We start from the raw sequence: 17,480 nt of genomic DNA, 5'->3' as shown, positions 1-17,480 counted from the left end.
CATGACTCTCATAAGTTCTATGCACGATAAAGGAATATTAGATATATTAGGAATAGGAATAAAAATTTTAGAGCTTAATGAATATTAAGTGTAACCCATGGTAGATACGAATAAAATATAAGGCAATGAATCAAATGTGTTGTACAAAATACAACATAACGTATTTATCTATAGTATTCAAGAGAAAAATTTTAAAATTCTAATATCTGTCATTCTAATTCTAAAATTCTAATACCTGTTTCTAATATCTATCTAATATTCTTCTATCGTGCGCAAGACCTTAGAAGCTCTAGATATATATTATTTTTTTGTAAATAAAAGGGACCAATAAATTGTACCATTCATCTAATATGTCTAATAATTTAAAGAAGCTTTCTGACTACAAAAATGTCTTATCTTAAAACACAAAAAATTTCTTTTTAAAATAATAATGATTTATAATAATGACAATAATTTATCCTGTGTCAAGGAATAGTGTAATTTTTTTACAATCTCTTAAATAATAGTACAAAATTTTTAATAAATGTTATATACTTGTGTATAATTTTATTACAATTTCTTATATTGTAGAGTTGTACTTAGAAAGCGAAGTTGCAGAAGTAAATCACTCAATTGCGCCACTCATCTTCTACCGAGAGTATGTTTCGAAAAACGTACCATTAATCATACGAGGTGGGATTAAACGTTGGCCTGCCGTAAACAAATGGTCTATACCATATTTTCGTGAAGTGCTTGGCGACGAAAAGGTCTCGGTCGCTGTAACACCAAATGGCTATGCGGATGCAATAGCTAAAAGAGATAGTGATGCAAAAGAATTTTTTGTAATGCCCGAGGAACGTTTACTCACAATATCAGCATTTCTCGACACGTTAGAGAATACGAAAAAGGATGGTGTATTTTACATACAAAAACAAAATTCGAATTTTAGGCACAGCTTTTGTAAATTATGGCCGGACACAGAAGTCGAGATATCATGGGCCAGTGAAGCTTTCGGAAAACAACCTGACGCTGTAAACTTTTGGATGGGAGACGAAAGAGCTATAACTTCGAGTAAAATTTTATTTTTTTACTTACAAGGGAATCTCGCGAACCTGAAAATTCTAATTTTAATAAAACTTAGCATAAATGTAGAGGGGGTAAATATACATGAATTTAGAAAATTTCTGTTGGTGCTCAAAAACGGTTTAAAGAGTTAAAACCATCCTTCAAAAGTTGAGTTTTTGCCTTTTCTCGATATATCTCGTAAACTAACCAAAATATTGCAAAATGTTTTATACAGAAATTTTACAGCATAAATATCTCTATTTGACTATGCTATTCATTTTTTAGGAGAAAAAAATATTGTTTTTTTGGACAAAAATTTTTTTTAAATAGAGGTATTTATACTGTAAAGCTTTTGTATAAAATATTTTTCGATATCTTGTTTGATTTACGAGATGTATCGAGAAAAAGCAAAAATGTCTTTACCTTTGAAGAGTGGTTTCAACTCTTTACATCATTTTTGAACACAAAAAATGTCTAAATTTATGCATTTATCCCCTGTACATTTATGCCAAGTTTCATTAAAATCAGAATTTTCGGGTTTGTGAAGTTCCCTTGTTAGTAACATAAATATGTCAAAATCGATACCTCATATCTAAACGATATAAAATGAAATATAAATTTTATTCTTATAATTTCAAGATTTTTTCTAAACGTATTTCTACTTACATATGATTATAACCCATATATCACGTAATATCATAATAATATTGCAATATTATTTTTTCATAACAATATTATAATCAAATGGCATGGATATTCCTATATAGAATATTACAAAGCTATCACAATAGTACAAAATACCTAAAATAAATTGCAATAAAATATGTATCATTTATAAAAATCATCATAACTCTTAAACTAATAGTTCTATCGACATCTATCTTTGTTTTAAAAGGGAAAGTTCAAGTTACATGTATAAATCATTGTATACTTTGAAATGTTATATTTTCAATAAAATGTGTATAGTCATGTAAACTTTATGAAAAATCTAATTTTTTAATAGTAAAAAATAAACGTATATTGTGTCGAAATTTTATTAAAATGATGATAATTATATATTTAAAGTCTTATTTAATTGTGAAAATGCAAAAGCAATAAAACTTTAATATGATAAATATTATAATATTTTTATATGTAATCAAAGTGTGCGCAACCAAGAGCGGTGCATTTGCACATCGGTGCTTTTGGATACGATATTTTGCGCACTGTTCATTTGCACACCGTTCACTTGGACAAAGTGAAAAATAACTATGCTGAGGGCACCCTACCGATGGGGTGGATGCGGGAGGAGAGCCGAAGATCCCCTTGCACCTCCCCTGCGTGTGTGTGTGTGTACGCGCGCGCGCGCGTCCATTTCTTTTCGTATCCAACTGAACGGTGCGCAAAATATCGTCCAAAAGCACCGTGTGCAAATGCATCGTGTCTAATTAAGTGCCACCCTTCTCGACATCTTTAAATGCACTTTGCAAAATATTATATCATGTAGTTAAAAGATAAATAATTTAGGCTAATTTTGTACATATAATTTAAGCAGTATATTATTTAAAAAAGAAGATTAAAATCATACAAAGATATAAATTATAAAAAGACCAAATAAAAATTTTTTATACAAAATATATATATATAATTAATACGAAATATGTCCATATTTCTATATTAATTTTTTTTTAATTTTTATTTGGTATAAAATAATAATTATACTGAAATGACGGAAACTAATTATTAAAAAAAGATAATTTTTGTACTGTTTCTTTTACTAAAAGTTAAATACAAAGAATAAGAAAAAATAAGGAGACAAAAAATGTGTGGTAAACGCATAATGAATAGATGAATTTCAAAATATCGAGCAAGAGGCTTGAAAACTTTAAAAGTTTACCGAAAAAACAAGAAAAACTACAGATCAATACAAGATAAAAAAAACTGCAGAACAAAAATATTGTTGAATCAGTTGACGAAAATCCTTTCAATGCTACTGCAACAGTTTTACACAACAGTGATTTTATAATTTCGGAAATTACAGTGAGATGCTGATGAAAAATTGGTTAAAGTTTTTTCGCATCCACTAGCGAAGAAAATAAGTTAAAGTTAAGATAAAGTTTATAAGTTATTTACGTTATTATTATTATTTAGTAATTAACACGTTAATAGTAATACAAGTTAATATTATAATTAGAGTTTGTATGTATAAAATATTATTTATATGAAATACGGATAAAAAATTAAAATAAAACCTTGTATTTATTTTATATATTATGGAGAGCTAGATTATATTAATAATATAATTTATTCTATTTTTCTCCTTCTCTCCGTATTATTTTAATCTACTTATATTTATAATAATATATACAACTTAGATTATATATATATTAAATTAGCATAAATTATTTATTTTTTAACATGATACAGTATTTTGCAAAGTGCATTTAAAGCTAATAAAAACGTGCGTGCACACACCATTTGGAAATAATATATTTTTAGACCAACAATCATGATGCATGAATAGCTTGATGTAATGGGCCTAGTTATTATCAAGGTCTGTCTGTAGATGAATGACGGGAAGGAAAAGAAGGTTTTCGCATGAGCGCCATTTTGGGTCCATAAAGTGTATGTATACTGTTTGTACGAGAAGAATGAGTGAGTAGTAGTAAAAGTGGAATGTGAAGAAGATGGAATTGATACATCGTATTGGTCATTTTGGGGTCGACTAAGGCTAATATTTCATGTGTCGTACAACAAGTTAATTAGACTTTTTGATTGGCACACGAACACGCACTTTTTGTCAATTCTCGTGCCCATGTCAACTCGTAAGCTATCTATCGCGCGGAAAGCAACATTACAAATCCCCACCATCTGTCCCGGACGACGACGACGACGATAATAATAATAAAGACGTTTCTTAAAATATTTTACTCTTAATGCGAAACTTTAAATCGCAATATCTTCGTAAGTCACGTAGCAAAAAAATGAAAACACTTTTATTATACTAATCGGATCTAAGCTATCCATTAAGTTTATTAAAAAATTAATTGATTTAGCTTTTATTAAGATCCGATAATCTACCGATAACCACCGTGCCTTTTATTATTTTAATATTTATATAATATTGCAATGTTTTAAAATTATATTGTAATATAAATATTACAAACATATTACTGTGACTATATCGCTATGTAATATTTCTAGAAAATTTGTGTAACATCTATATTATTCCTATAATGATATTCCTATAACATTACTCTTATATTACGTACTATATGGGAAGTGTATATAGTTAATTCTAAAGATATTTGGATTAAACTACTTATTTTTATAATTTGCAGTGCACAAAGATCCTTATGAAAATATATATTGTGTCGTGTCCGGTGAAAAAAACTTTATCTTACATCCCCCCACGGATTTACCATGGATTCCGTATCGAAATTATCCATCTGCTGTTTACAAGGAATATGATTCTGGAAAATGGATCATCGATTCGATAATTAATGAAATACCTGATTCAGAAGGAATCACAAATTTCACGCCGTGGATATGCGTAGATCCCCTAAATCCGGATTATGAAAAGTTTAGTTCTACACACATACATTAATAGTTTTATTTTAAAATGACATTTATTTTAAAAATTAAAAATAAACCAAAAGTTCACTTATAGATATCCGGAATATCGTAATACACACAGTTTGAAAGTTACACTCAGAGCTGGAGACGTTTTATACCTGCCGTCCTTGTGGTTCCATCACGTCACACAGTCTCATGCTTGTGTATCCATCAATTATTGGTACGATATGGAATTCGATATTAAGTATGCCTACTTCAGAGCACTCGAGACACTGTGCAAATGAACGAGTAAGTGATTTAAGGCACGCTTTAAACATGTGTGTGTGTATAGATACTATTTTATTTTAAGTCATTTGTGCATGCAAGAAAGTAAAGAAATGTTATATATCTGAATTTAGTTTTCTGTCTCTCTCTCTCTCTCTCTCTCTCTCTCTCTCTCTCTCTCTCTCTCTCTCTCTCTGTGTGTGTGTGTGTGTGTGTGTGTGTGCGCGCGCGCGCGCGCGCGCGCTTGTGTATATAATTTGTACCTTATATAATACATTACTACATTTATATACTATATAATATATAATTATGTGCTAATTGAAACTTCTACACATATTTTGCAATTATATGTCGCTGAATTACTTATTAAATTAAATGCATATCTTATCATTACATCAATGATATAAAGATTAATAACATACATTATTTTCACATAAATTATATGTACTTTACGAAACTGCCACGAGACTACAAAAAAATTTAAATCAGGCTGTTTCGTCGTTGTCTCCAGCGAGTAAATTATATTTACGTTTTGTACCATAATTCTGAGTTTCATACATCTTTCGATTTTCTAGATACTTTCGGTAATTGTTTTCGCGTTTCCTCCGCTGCTCTTCTGCCTGCTGTCGCAGTTTCTCAGGATTCATATGCGTGGTCACCATATGCCTCGTTAATGAACTCATGAATTTGTACGTAATTCCACACACATCGCAAGAAAGTATTTCCTCATTTCCTCCCTGCTGCTATTTGTTAAAAAGAAAATGGTTTACAATTCCACAAATCTAAATAAAAAGATTGTATAAACGTGCAAAAAAATAATATAAAATTATTCAAATATTCAGTATAGTTTTTTATATACTAGGGCCATAGGTACCAATCAATAAACATTAGAGTTAAGAAATTAAAGTTATCAATGAATAAATATTATAAAAACTTAGTATAACTCATTAAGGCAAAAATTGCATAAAAGACATGTTAACTCTCGCTTAACGGAATGAGGTCCTAAGAGAACGCCAACGATAAATGTCTGTAAATTGAATAGTTTTTATGCATTTAACTGATTTCAAATATGATGTCGGAAATGCAGAATTCAAAATGGCAGACCAAATCCAAAATAGCGGACCTAAAATATCCATGTAGGGTGTCCCAAAACATGTGGGTCAACACTCGTAAAAAGGTAGAAGGAATCGAGATGAACATAAAATTCCAATATTGTCTTGGGTTAGGTCTTAGATTAGGTCCACCAATCGAGGTAAAAAAAAAATATATTTTTAAAAATGTTTTTTCTCTGTAAGTAACGTAATTATTGTTTTTAATAACGTGATAGAATTTGTACTATTATATAATTTGTAATCCCGTCTTTTAGATAACATATCTGGACATATGTCATAGTTCTTAATGTGCACAATGTAATTTATGTATATATACACTTGAAAAAGACCGAAACCTATGTCGAAACGTAGTACGTTAATTTTAAATTATATCTGGTCAGTTAGGTCAAATCTAATAACTACCTGTGTTGTTTTTTATCCACGTACTAGCGAAGAAAAGATATTTGAGTTCATTTAATATTTTTCTTAAAGATTATTTTGCAATTCTTGAAGACAGCATATCAATGCTATTGCGTAGATTTTTGATATAAAATGTCTGCTTAACGGATACTATCAACACTGTCGTTAAGAGTGTAAAAGGTCTCTTAAATATTTACTAGTAATCATTAATGAACAGTACGGGGAATCTATAAGAAAAAGAGAAAGGATATGATTAAAATAATTATACATACTTGTTGATGCACCAGCATATGTCTTTGTAGATTGTTCAATCTATTGAACTCGCGACCGCATACCTCGCAATCGAATTTCTTGTCAGGATCATGATGCTTTTTGTGCATACTTAGGTCAGTCATATGATGAAAAGTCTTTTGACATATATCGCATGTGTACTTGCGTTGATCGTTAGGCATGTGTGACTCTTCATGTTTCGCTAAACTGGACTTGTCCATGAACCGCCGACCGCAGTAAATGCAAGGAAGCGGTCGTGATTGAGAATTGTGCAATGTCAAATGACGGCGTAGCGCTGTAGACGTGGGGAAATTTTTGTGGCATTCCAAGCATTGGAACGGTCGATCACCGGTATGAGTCTTTCGATGGCGGGCAAGCGAACCTTGATCTGGATACCTGGTGAAAAATGAAGACTTTCATAAGCAATTCCAATTAAGAATTTCAATAATATATATATTGATATATAAAAAATATATAATAATAGATAATAAAAAAGATAGAACATAAAATTATAGTCTTTCGTTCTCCCTTTTCTCTTTCTCTGTGTATATGCGCGCAAACTAAATTTTTTAAACTAACCTTTTAGGACATGAGTCACAAGGAAAGTTTCTTGTAGTTATGTCTTCTTCTCGAGCATGCTTGAGTCTGTTATGCCTGAGTAATTGGAAAGATGTTTTAAAACTTCTGTTACAGATGTCACATTTCAAATTGTCCGTCGTTGGTATTATGACTTGAGTTCTCTTTTGTCCATTCTCGTCTTCTGATATTATCAAGGATATCGTTACAGTATTGTCCTCATTATCGAAATCTTGAAGCGACGATGATACCGTATTACTAATTGTCTAGTGAATTATAAACATATAGAAAAGAAACACTTATTTACTCGTTTAATATGTATAGGTATATAATATGTATAATATGCGTGTGTGTGTGTGTGTAATTAAAATGTTATATGTATATAAAGTGTATGGCAATAGGTAAGAAAATTTGTTGACTGATTATAGATAATAAATTAAGATAAAAATTAAGAATAAAAAAATGCGATTAAAGTTTTATTTTTAAATTGTACATATTTAAATATTCAAAATCAAGAATAATAAAATTTTGATAGTGGTTTTGTTTTGTAATGATCTCCAAATATTCATGCACTTTTTGCAGAAATGTTTAATCATTTATAATTAAAAAATGTCTTATTACAATGTTTTATTCTTGATTTTCATAACATTAATTTATAATTAATATATTGTTCAATATATGTTATGTACAATATTCTTTTATACAAAGTTATATAAAACTTATTGATGTATAACAAATAATACCTGTTTATTAGATTTGGGGTCTAAATCAGGCAAAATAAAGGTTTCCTCGTCAATTGTGCTGCTGTTCTGATGAGACTTTGATTGCGATTCTTTATTGGTGTTATCATTGCCACTTTCAGCAATTGCGTAATTTCCATCCTCAGTTAAGTATACAGGTTGTAAAATTCCATTAGCATCTTTGAAATACAATTGACCATCCTCATCCTCATGCAAAAATATTTGATCCTGAAAAAAAAAGAAAGTATATTTGTAACATTTTAAGATAATTTTTCAGTCTTTTATGATATAGAAAGCTTTTCAGTAAGAGACATAAATCGACAGGAATTTTGTCTTTGTCTCTCACTGAATATCAAATAAAAATAAATATTGCTGCATCGATTTGTTACTTGATGAAAAACTCCCAAAAATCTTAATTAAATTTTGTTATTAAATTATAATTTTATATAGGGAAGACCGAGGCTAGTTGTAGTTGTAATTTTTTTTACACAAAACTAACAACTGGAATGCGAATCGCAAAAGCATTTTAAATAGCTACATCTTTAAACTAAATGAAAATAATTTTTTAAATTAAATATTACTAATTTAAACGCGTTAATAAAAAATATGAGATGACTACACTTGTAACAACTAACCTCCTCATATGCAGGGTAAGTTGTTACCAGGGCTAGTTATTACAAATCAAGTTTTCGTAATATATTTTATAAATAAAAATTTAAAAAAAATGTTTAAAACACAATTTTTATTAATAAATTTTATCAAATGTACATACAAAAATAAATAGAAACTTGAATTGCACATTTCTTTCTTTGGTTTGCTTCTTTCACAGCAATACAAAAGTAATTACAAGTTAGTTAATACAAAAATAGTAATGCAAAAAGTATTTTATTGCACTAGAGAAAAAACATAACATAAACCTATCAGACAGAATATATATATATATATATATATATATATATATATATATATTTATTTATTATTACTTATATATGTATCATTTTGGTTAAATTTGATGAAAAGTATTATCTTGGATTTATTTAATACATAAATAAATGTGATTTTTTCCAACCATAATATATCACTTAGATTGAATTTAATCAAAAGTACTATCTTGGATGTGATTTTTTCCTTAAAGAAAAAGCATACATTTAGCACCTTTTTTAACCTTTTTTTAAAAAAGTAATTTTATTCAAATTTTATTTAAGGGAGTTCCTCTGTTCGGCACAACAAGTGGCACAGGGGTTTAAGTAAAGAAAAATATTCAAATGACCATTTTGTTGTCTTTTTTTTTGCTGTATATGGTCTAAAGTTAATTATGGCGAATATAAGAAAAATTCGGCTATAATGTACTACCTTCATTACTGAAATAATTTTTTTTTTTAATTGAGAATAAACATTTTTCACTATTATACCACCCTTAGATAACTAAATACAACAATTTGAAATTCATGTTATATCACTAGCACACATTTATCACACTTACGTGCTGTATTACTTCGATTATTGTAAACTTTTTTTATCTTATCCATTATTTGACTCAAACGAACAAGTGCATTGTTTCAAAAATTTAACAGTACTTTTCTGGACAGTTAAGATGTATTGTAAAGTTTCACTAACATCTGTTCATTACTTCTATGTTTAATACCACAGTAAAAACTGAAAAATCCTGAAAATTCATTGATTCCCATAAGAGTCCATGTTAATAAAATATTTAATATCTAAATAACTAACTAGTTCAGCTTTCTAAAATTTTGACAGTCTATTTATATCATTAATTTGAACTTTTCTACAAAATTTCCTGAAAATCTGTTCATTTTGACTTAGCATCAGAACTCCCTTAACTATAGCAAATTTTGCTCAAGTATGACAACCTGTCTCTCCTAAAAAGAAAGCAACCAATATTTATTTTCTACCTGGTCTTGTTTTTCTTGAAAGAAGATAAAGGTGATTCCGAACGGCAATATTCTAGGTTTCTGTCATATAAAACTGTAAAAATTTATGAATACTAGTGAAAAAACATTTACACTCGTAACACAAAACCGAGCCATTCGACATGTATTTCAATAACTATCAATATTCTGATGGCCTCGCATTATCTGTTGCTGGTACTGGAGAGCAGCACAAGTAATGAATAATACGATAAGATAGGGGATACTCCTTATGAATTGGACAAAAATTCGTTCCGTTTATGGTCTCGCACCGGATAGAGTGAAACTTTTTTTACTAAATAACCTTCTGTAATAGTTTTCTGTAATAGACTTTTCGAATGAAAATATTAAATTGTATACTTGAGAGCTATCTTCCTCTTGATTTTGATTGGTCTCAGGATTCGCGACTTCCCAGGACATTTGCTCATCTTGCTCCATCGTCGCATTATCATACTGATATTGCTCATTGTCGTCGACGGCTTGCGCTACGTACAGTGTCTCCATGTTATCTCCTTCGTAGTAAATAGTACCTTCAACTGGTATAGTATTTGCCTCAAGTCGTTCCATCTAAAATAATACAATTGCTCGTTAACATTAAATGGGTTTTCTATCTTGTTCACTGATTTTTTAAGACTTTTTAAAATAGTGAACATTTTCAAAATTATTTTTTGGCTTTCATTAAAATTAAAAAATTTTATTTCCTACTTTTTAAAATAAAAAAATGAGTGATTTATTATCAATAAATTTATTTGACATCTGCATTAATGACTATGATTTCGGATTTCCCAATACCTAGACAGGAATTCAAAACTTAACCCTCAGAGAACACATAGGGTCAATTTGACCATTACCTCGAATTTGATCGTAAATATCTTGAAAGCATTTTGAAAATTGACGGGCCTGAGGCCTTCTACCTGTAGTTTGAGGTATTAACTATTAAGATGCTCCTTTTGTACAGCACAACACCTAATAGGTGTTGGGCATTATTCGAAGTCGGTGCAGGGTCATTCTGACCCCGTTGTGTACTAAGCGTCGGTTTTTCAATAGTGAGCACGATGGCATATAGTTTGCGGCCACGTATTCAGAATGCCTTAGTACGTGTTGAGCAAGAATGTTTCGATAGTAACAGTTCTTCTGAGGAGGATAATGTGTCAGTACAGTCAAACACTGACACGTCGTATTCAGATTATAGTGAAGCCGTCGCCGACGATAAATAAGTTAAGTTTTATCACAAGTCATTTAAATAATTAAGTATTCACATATATGTAATAAGAAATAAATTTTTCTAAAATTTTTTCACAAAAATGTTCGATTTTTTTAATCTTAAAAACCACTTTCATTGCCTAACAAAATACCTTTTTTTTTCTAAGGTACACTAAAGTACAAATTTTTTTTGATTCTATTACATTTCAAGAATACACACGTAAATTTTTAGCTAGAAGTAATAAAATTAAAAATACATTTTTTTCGTAAATTGTTTTTTTTCAAAAAAATAATTTTTTGTGAATTTTTTAAAATATGTAAATAATTCCAACAGCAATTTTTATTTATATCAATTGATTTAATAATGTTCCAAGTACATCTGGAAATTTTTTCAAGCTGATCGCACTCGTCAATTTAAAATGATGGACGATCAAAGTGTGTGTAGGGTCAGATTGACCCACAGTGTTCTTCGTGATAAAAAAAATAGGTGTTCTCCGAGGGTTAAACATTTTAATTAGAACAGTTGCGATTATCGTCGAAATATCTTGACTGCGTTCTGAAATTCACTGAGTATTAAAAATCTATAGTTCATGTTAAGTATATTAACTGTAGATTTTCAATACTTACAGTAAATTTTGCAACGCAACTTTTAAAGCTTGCTTTTTGAAAGTCAAAGACAAAAAATATTTTTTTATCCCTAGAAGACAAAGAAAAGATTTTTTGGTACCCTAAACAAAATTTAAACTATGCTCCTAAGTAGCTAGATGGATTTTCGATACCCATACTGTAACTCAATTCTGGCAGCCAATCTGTTTTAACCAGAGCATGTCTCATAAGTGAGAAGCAGTACAAAAAAGAATTTGATATTCCACGTCACTACGCTTTTATTTTGTAAGTTAAAAATTATATGGTTAGTAAATTGTAGTATTTTAAGTAAAAATGAGTCAAATGAAGAAATTTGCTTATACGATATTATTAAAGGTTTTAAATAAAGTGAGAAAAAATTTTGTTCGTACAATCTCATTCCAATTTCATTCCAATTTAGAGAATAAGATGTCTTCGCGATATCAGTCCAAACTTTTAAATTTTTTCACAAATTAAACTTTTTTCTTTTATACCATTTGTTTCGTTATTAATAAGTCGTTTTTTTGTCAACGCAAGTTCATTAAAATATAATTTAAATGTAAATTTTATTTTTTTGATTGTATTTCGTACTTATTACTTTTTGAAAATTTGCAACCTTTATTTCTTTAAGTAAATAAACTTTCAAAAAATGTTAAAATGCCTTACATGACGTTAAAACGTATTTATTCTTCTTAAAACAGCGTTTAAATGATTAATTTTACTTTATTTGTTAAGAAATTAAAGTTATTTTTGCCTTTTTTTCATTTCTTTGGCTTTAAGTAGGTTTTTCAATATTTTCCTAATATAGAATATGTTTATATACAAAATCGTTTTTCTCATTAAAAAATGAAAGAAATGCATTACTTAATTATTAATTTACTGTTGATAGAGAAAATTGAGACACTCGAAAAGTTTTGGGTACCATATTTACCCCAACTTTTGCTTTTGAAGGTAAGCAAATTCATATTTATCTTGTAAAGTTAAATAAATATTGTATATTTGAGTAAAATAAAAAATTGTGGCTGCAACGTTAGATGCAAGTGTTCTAATTAAAATATTTGAATTTTTAATTTATTAATATTTTTTTTTAAAGAAATTTTTTAAAAAATCAACACATAACAATTGAACAATTGAAAATACTAACTTTAACATAATGATCATTAAGTTTTGCTTGTTGTTGCTTAGTGGAAGAATCTTGCTTCTTTGTCCCAAGCACAGTGTACAACAGATTATTCTCCGTATTTTTCACTATCTCTTGAGTCATCTCATTGTCATCTTCAATACTATTTGCTTTATTTCCACCATCATTTCGAGATTTATCCACTCTGCTTCCCGCAGAGTCCACGTGGATCTTTAAATCTAATCTGTTTGATTGAAGTAGAATAGTTTGATTATTTACATTCTTCTTATCAGCCTGCGTCCGTACAGAGCTCACACGACTATCCGATTCGGAATCTAATCCATCCGTGCGTTCCGGCTCCTCGTCCTGCCAATCCTCATCAACATCGTAATTTATAACTTGCTTCTTAGCGGTTTTCTGTGTACTATTTTTTACATTCTTGATCGATTCTTTGTCGAATTGAGAGGTAAACATTGAATTTTCCTCATCAAAACTGTAAATCTCTATATTTTTACTTGTTGTCTTGCCATTTCTCTTTTCAACTGTTTCAGTATCTTTCGCATCCGTCGACCTGTCCAAGACATCGTCATTTGGAGGCGTCTCGTCGATTTCTTCTTCAACTTCTTCAATTATCTCTATAATTTCTTCTATTTCCTCGGCATCTTCGTTGACATCTTCAGACTCAAATATGATATCTTCTTCTGTAACATTTCCGTCTTTTAATACCTCCATGACGTCCTTGTTATCGATAACCAAGCGGTCCAATATCTCTGATGATAATTCCATTTTTAATCTGCAAAGATTGCAAGATTGAAAAATAAATACACAAATGTTTGAAATATCCTATGCTATAAAATTAGTTAAATGAGCATATTAATTCTATGTTACCAAAGATTATTATGACTCACAAATAACCGAATTATATCAAAGTGATGACAAAAAATTAGAGTTAGATAAATTAATATATTTTTTTAAGGCTGCTTCTGCAATACATTGGATGTCAAAACATAGCCGATGAGCCAATGAGATAATTTCATTATATAGACAAAAAACTAACTCAGTTAAAAGTTACATTAAGATTAAATTAACTCAAGTTAAATTAAAAGTTAATTTTAAAAACCATTATTTATATTACATTAAAAAATCATAATTTATTTAAGTTAGATTATCAAAGACGCAATTATAATACAGATCATCAAATATATTTAATATTTTATTTGTAAATTAAGTTTATATGAACAAACAAAATATATTATAATGTAATAAAGAAATATTGTTTTTTATAAGAATGTATATTTCTTTTATCATTTTTTTATAAAGATACATTTTTAACTTAGGGAAAAAAATTAATAAGTTTATGTATTTAAAAAAGTAACTAGTTGAAACTAAAAATTGATATATAAAATTAACTAAATTAAGTTATTAATCTTTTAACTTTATTATTACTTTTAACTCTTTAACTAGTTACTAGCCAATACTACAAGAAATAAGAAATACTTCGATAAAAAATACTTTGACATTACTACTCAGCCAAACCATTTGTTAAGAACATATATTGCAAATTATATAAATTGCAGATTATATTAGTAGCAATAGTTCAGCAATCTAGTCTCCAATATTAGAAATGTATCGGAAAATGAACAAGAAATATCATAATGGTAAGATGTGTTCTATGCAGCATTCCAAAAATGATATCAGTAATTCCCAGGGTTACATGTTTACATGGAAAATATAAATTATTTACGTTATGTTTACATTACATGTACACAATGCAAATTACATAAATTATTCTAAGATTTAAAATAACACTCTGGCTATTTAAAGTTAATCTACATTGGTAGAAATAAGCCTATGTAATGTTATTTGCAATAAAATCTTTACTTATTGTAATAACTTTAAAGCTTATTAGCAATATTAAGTTTTCAATTTAATAGTGTAATATTACAATTCTGTTCAATTTAAAAATTATGCTTGAAGATTAAGCGCAGTTTAAAAATAAATAGAAAATGTATGTGTATAAAATCACACAAGAAATATCATTAAGCACTAAAATTCTGCACGATTGTTTCTCTGATCATTTCTTGGTTTTCATGTTCATTGTAAATCTAGTTGTATTGCTTGTACTTGCACTCAATTTTGTTTTCTCTTTTTTTCTTCAAATATATTTGTTTCATTTCAAGTGTAAAAAATTTTAATAATTTCAAGTTATAATAATATCAATCTTATCTTATTTATTATTAAGTAAATTATGTTTATACTTATATAAACAATGCTCTATGGATTATTGATTTAGAAATAATGGAAGTTACATTAAAAAATTTTTAATATTTTATTTTTATTTTATTAATACTAAAGATATATTAACACGTTTGGTGTGATATCAGTCCCTGGAAACTGACATTGTACTTTTTATTTAGCTGGTATGAGTTCCTGAGAACCAACAGTATCAAACTTATAAAATAAATTTGATAATACATATAATTAAAAAAAATTTTTATACTTTTTTAATGTAGTTTATTGAAACATTCTAAACATATATGCTCTCAAATAATGATTTTGCTCTTTCATTGTTTTGCCTACAATAAATCATTCCTTGGTCATAGCTTTTTTATTCCCAATCTTATTTTTGTTCATATTTCTGTTGTTTATGCATTGGCTGTATCCCTTCTCCTTATAGTATAAATAGAGAATGGAACAAAAATGTCACCGCATTATCTTTTGTTTATACATGTCCCAACATCCACTGAGCATTCTCCACTGACTGAACAAAAAGCATAATCGACTCTGCACCAAATGTTAATAGTATTAAAATTTAATTACTTTTCTGTTGTTTTATTATTATAAAATTTATATTGTTTGCATTATCTATTTCATTATCATGAAAGATTTGTGTAAACATAATATGTAAATAATCCACATACAGACAAGTCTGAAATGTCTCTAGTTTAAATAAATAAAGTTACCATTTATTTATAATAAAAATATTTTACTTTCAATTCAACTAATAAAATTGAAAAAATTAATAAACCTAGGTACGTTGTTTTTTATCTTTTGAAAAATTTTAACCAGCCGTTTTCTGTTTTAATTCAACGAAATTAAACCTTTGGTAGCATCGATTTCTTCATTGATCTTGGTAATTAACTCAGTGATAAGATAATAGACCTCTTGTGTCTGTATCCGCAACACAGGGCGCATTTTCTAAACCTGAGTGGTAGTCTCTCTTCTCATTCTCGGTAACATTTTTTGCTCTAGCTAACGCATGTCAAAAAGCTAAATGTGATGTAAGAACCGGCAGAATTATCGGCGCGTTATCATGTCATGTACATGTGGGAATTGTTGATCAATGCTAAAAAAAAAATCTGTATATTTTACATGCCGACAGATATCGCTTCCGCGTGACTATTTCTCGCGTCAGACTTGTGCGACATTGTGCGGGGGGGGGGGGGGGGGGGGAGCGGAAGCACCGAGGAAACGAGAGTACGGGAATACGAGATTTCAAGAGAGACCCATTTCCACGAGAAATGGACGCGCGTTGCACCTCGGGAGAGTAAAACGTTAGTTGAAGCGACCGAACGCTCGCCTTGCTCAGATTCCTCTCTCTCTCTCTCTCTTTCTCTCTCTCTCTCTCTCTCTCTCTCTTCTCTCTCTCTCTCTCTCTCCTCTTTCTCTCTCTCTCTCTCTCTCTCTCTCTCTCTCTCTCTCTCTACTGCACTTAATTTTTCGGCTTTCCATCCGTGTCGAAACGATGAACGGACTGGATAAAAAATGCGTCATCGTGACGTTTCGCGCGACGCTGAGAGCTCGCTCACCAGTCGGTACGAAAATACCGTGAATTTATCAACGGTTAACAATATGGCCAACTACGGGTTGGGGGGGGGGGAGGAAGGAGGGAGAGATATAGCAAGAAAGCGTTTATCATGTGGAATTGCGACGCGGCGAGAAACACGAGGGAAATATCGCGCGTTTGACAACGGATCGCCATTCGTCGAACACTATTGCACGGTACCTGTCGTAACTCCGCGAGAGATCGCGGACGACACGCCGCACGACACCAGGATGACAAAGGTTCGATGAGTGTGCTCGGTCGATACGCTGATTGTCGCCGAAATGTCTCCTCTTCTCCACCAAGCGAGCGAGCAACAGCGAGTAATGTGCCAGGGTCCGCGCGGGAGTTCGCAGCACCGGCGCGCACGCGCGACCGGAAGCTTGACACGCAACTGCGCTAAGCGTATCGACGGGATATATCGACCAATAGAGGGTGTTTACGTGTGCTTTCCAGCAAGGCACAGTGGCTGGGTACGGGGAGACAGAGCTGCCAGATTTTGCCGGGTTGCCCGGCACGGTAGGCCGACGCATGCGCTTACGAGTTGAAATACAGTAACGTATCACAAATCTGTAGACTCTTGTGACTACACACTCAGGTGTGCGTGGATAAGTAGAGAGTAGAATGTTCACATAATGATAAAAAGTACACATTTTTCTGTAATTAAGAAAAATATTTTATTTGGCAAAAATACTACTGAGATATCCTCTGTACTGAGAGTACTGGGCCCGCCAAAATTAAGCGCCCATAATACACATAACTGTATTTGCCATCCATTACACATGCGCGGCTTGACCCATGGCGGGGGGTCTGGCAGCACTG

At 30.3% G+C, this 17,480-nt stretch overlaps 2 protein-coding genes across 8 annotated transcripts in view; one reads left to right on the top strand and one right to left on the bottom strand.

The window, feature by feature from the left end:
* LOC105835990 (bifunctional peptidase and (3S)-lysyl hydroxylase JMJD7) overlaps positions 1-8,050 on the top strand; it is a 9,592-nt gene extending 1,542 nt beyond the window's left edge. The window contains exons 2-5 of one of the 5 annotated variants that reach the window (XM_012679713.3): positions 571-1,050; positions 4,365-4,605; positions 4,694-4,887; positions 7,975-8,050. In XM_012679713.3, coding sequence (XP_012535167.1) covers positions 571-1,050; positions 4,365-4,605; positions 4,694-4,883 — 911 coding nt within the window. In that variant the 3' untranslated portion in view covers positions 4,884-4,887; positions 7,975-8,050. Of the gene's footprint in view, positions 1-570; positions 1,051-4,364; positions 4,606-4,682; positions 4,990-5,438; positions 6,371-7,337; positions 7,684-7,974 lie in introns of those variants that run through there. The other 4 variants (XM_028195241.2, XM_012679712.3, XM_012679711.3 and 1 more) reach the window with 4 other exon arrangements.
* Positions 5,152-17,480, bottom strand: LOC105835988 (zinc finger protein 184). 3 transcript variants are annotated; one of them, XM_036290161.1, is made up of 7 exons: positions 16,842-17,480; positions 12,860-13,628; positions 10,249-10,455; positions 7,964-8,188; positions 7,224-7,486; positions 6,647-7,040; positions 5,152-5,606 (listed from the first exon to the last, which is right to left on the bottom strand). In XM_036290161.1, the coding sequence occupies exons 1-7, from the start codon at positions 17,309-17,311 to the stop codon at positions 5,349-5,351; spliced, it is 2,586 nt and encodes an 861-aa protein (XP_036146054.1). In that variant the 5' UTR covers positions 17,312-17,480; the 3' UTR covers positions 5,152-5,348. The 3 variants fall into 3 exon arrangements, with proteins under 3 accessions (XP_036146054.1, XP_036146056.1, XP_036146055.1); XM_036290163.1 differs by lacking the exon at positions 16,842-17,480 and adding an exon at positions 16,552-16,835 and having other exon boundaries at positions 5,349-5,606; XM_036290162.1 differs by lacking the exon at positions 16,842-17,480 and adding an exon at positions 15,998-16,514 and having other exon boundaries at positions 5,349-5,606.

The sequence above is a fragment of the Monomorium pharaonis genome, chromosome 7 (assembly GCF_013373865.1).
Source record: "Monomorium pharaonis isolate MP-MQ-018 chromosome 7, ASM1337386v2, whole genome shotgun sequence".
Taxonomy (NCBI): domain Eukaryota; kingdom Metazoa; phylum Arthropoda; class Insecta; order Hymenoptera; family Formicidae; genus Monomorium; species Monomorium pharaonis.
The sequence above is the reverse complement of the archived record's forward strand: the minus strand, read 5'-3'. Positions and strand labels throughout refer to the sequence as shown.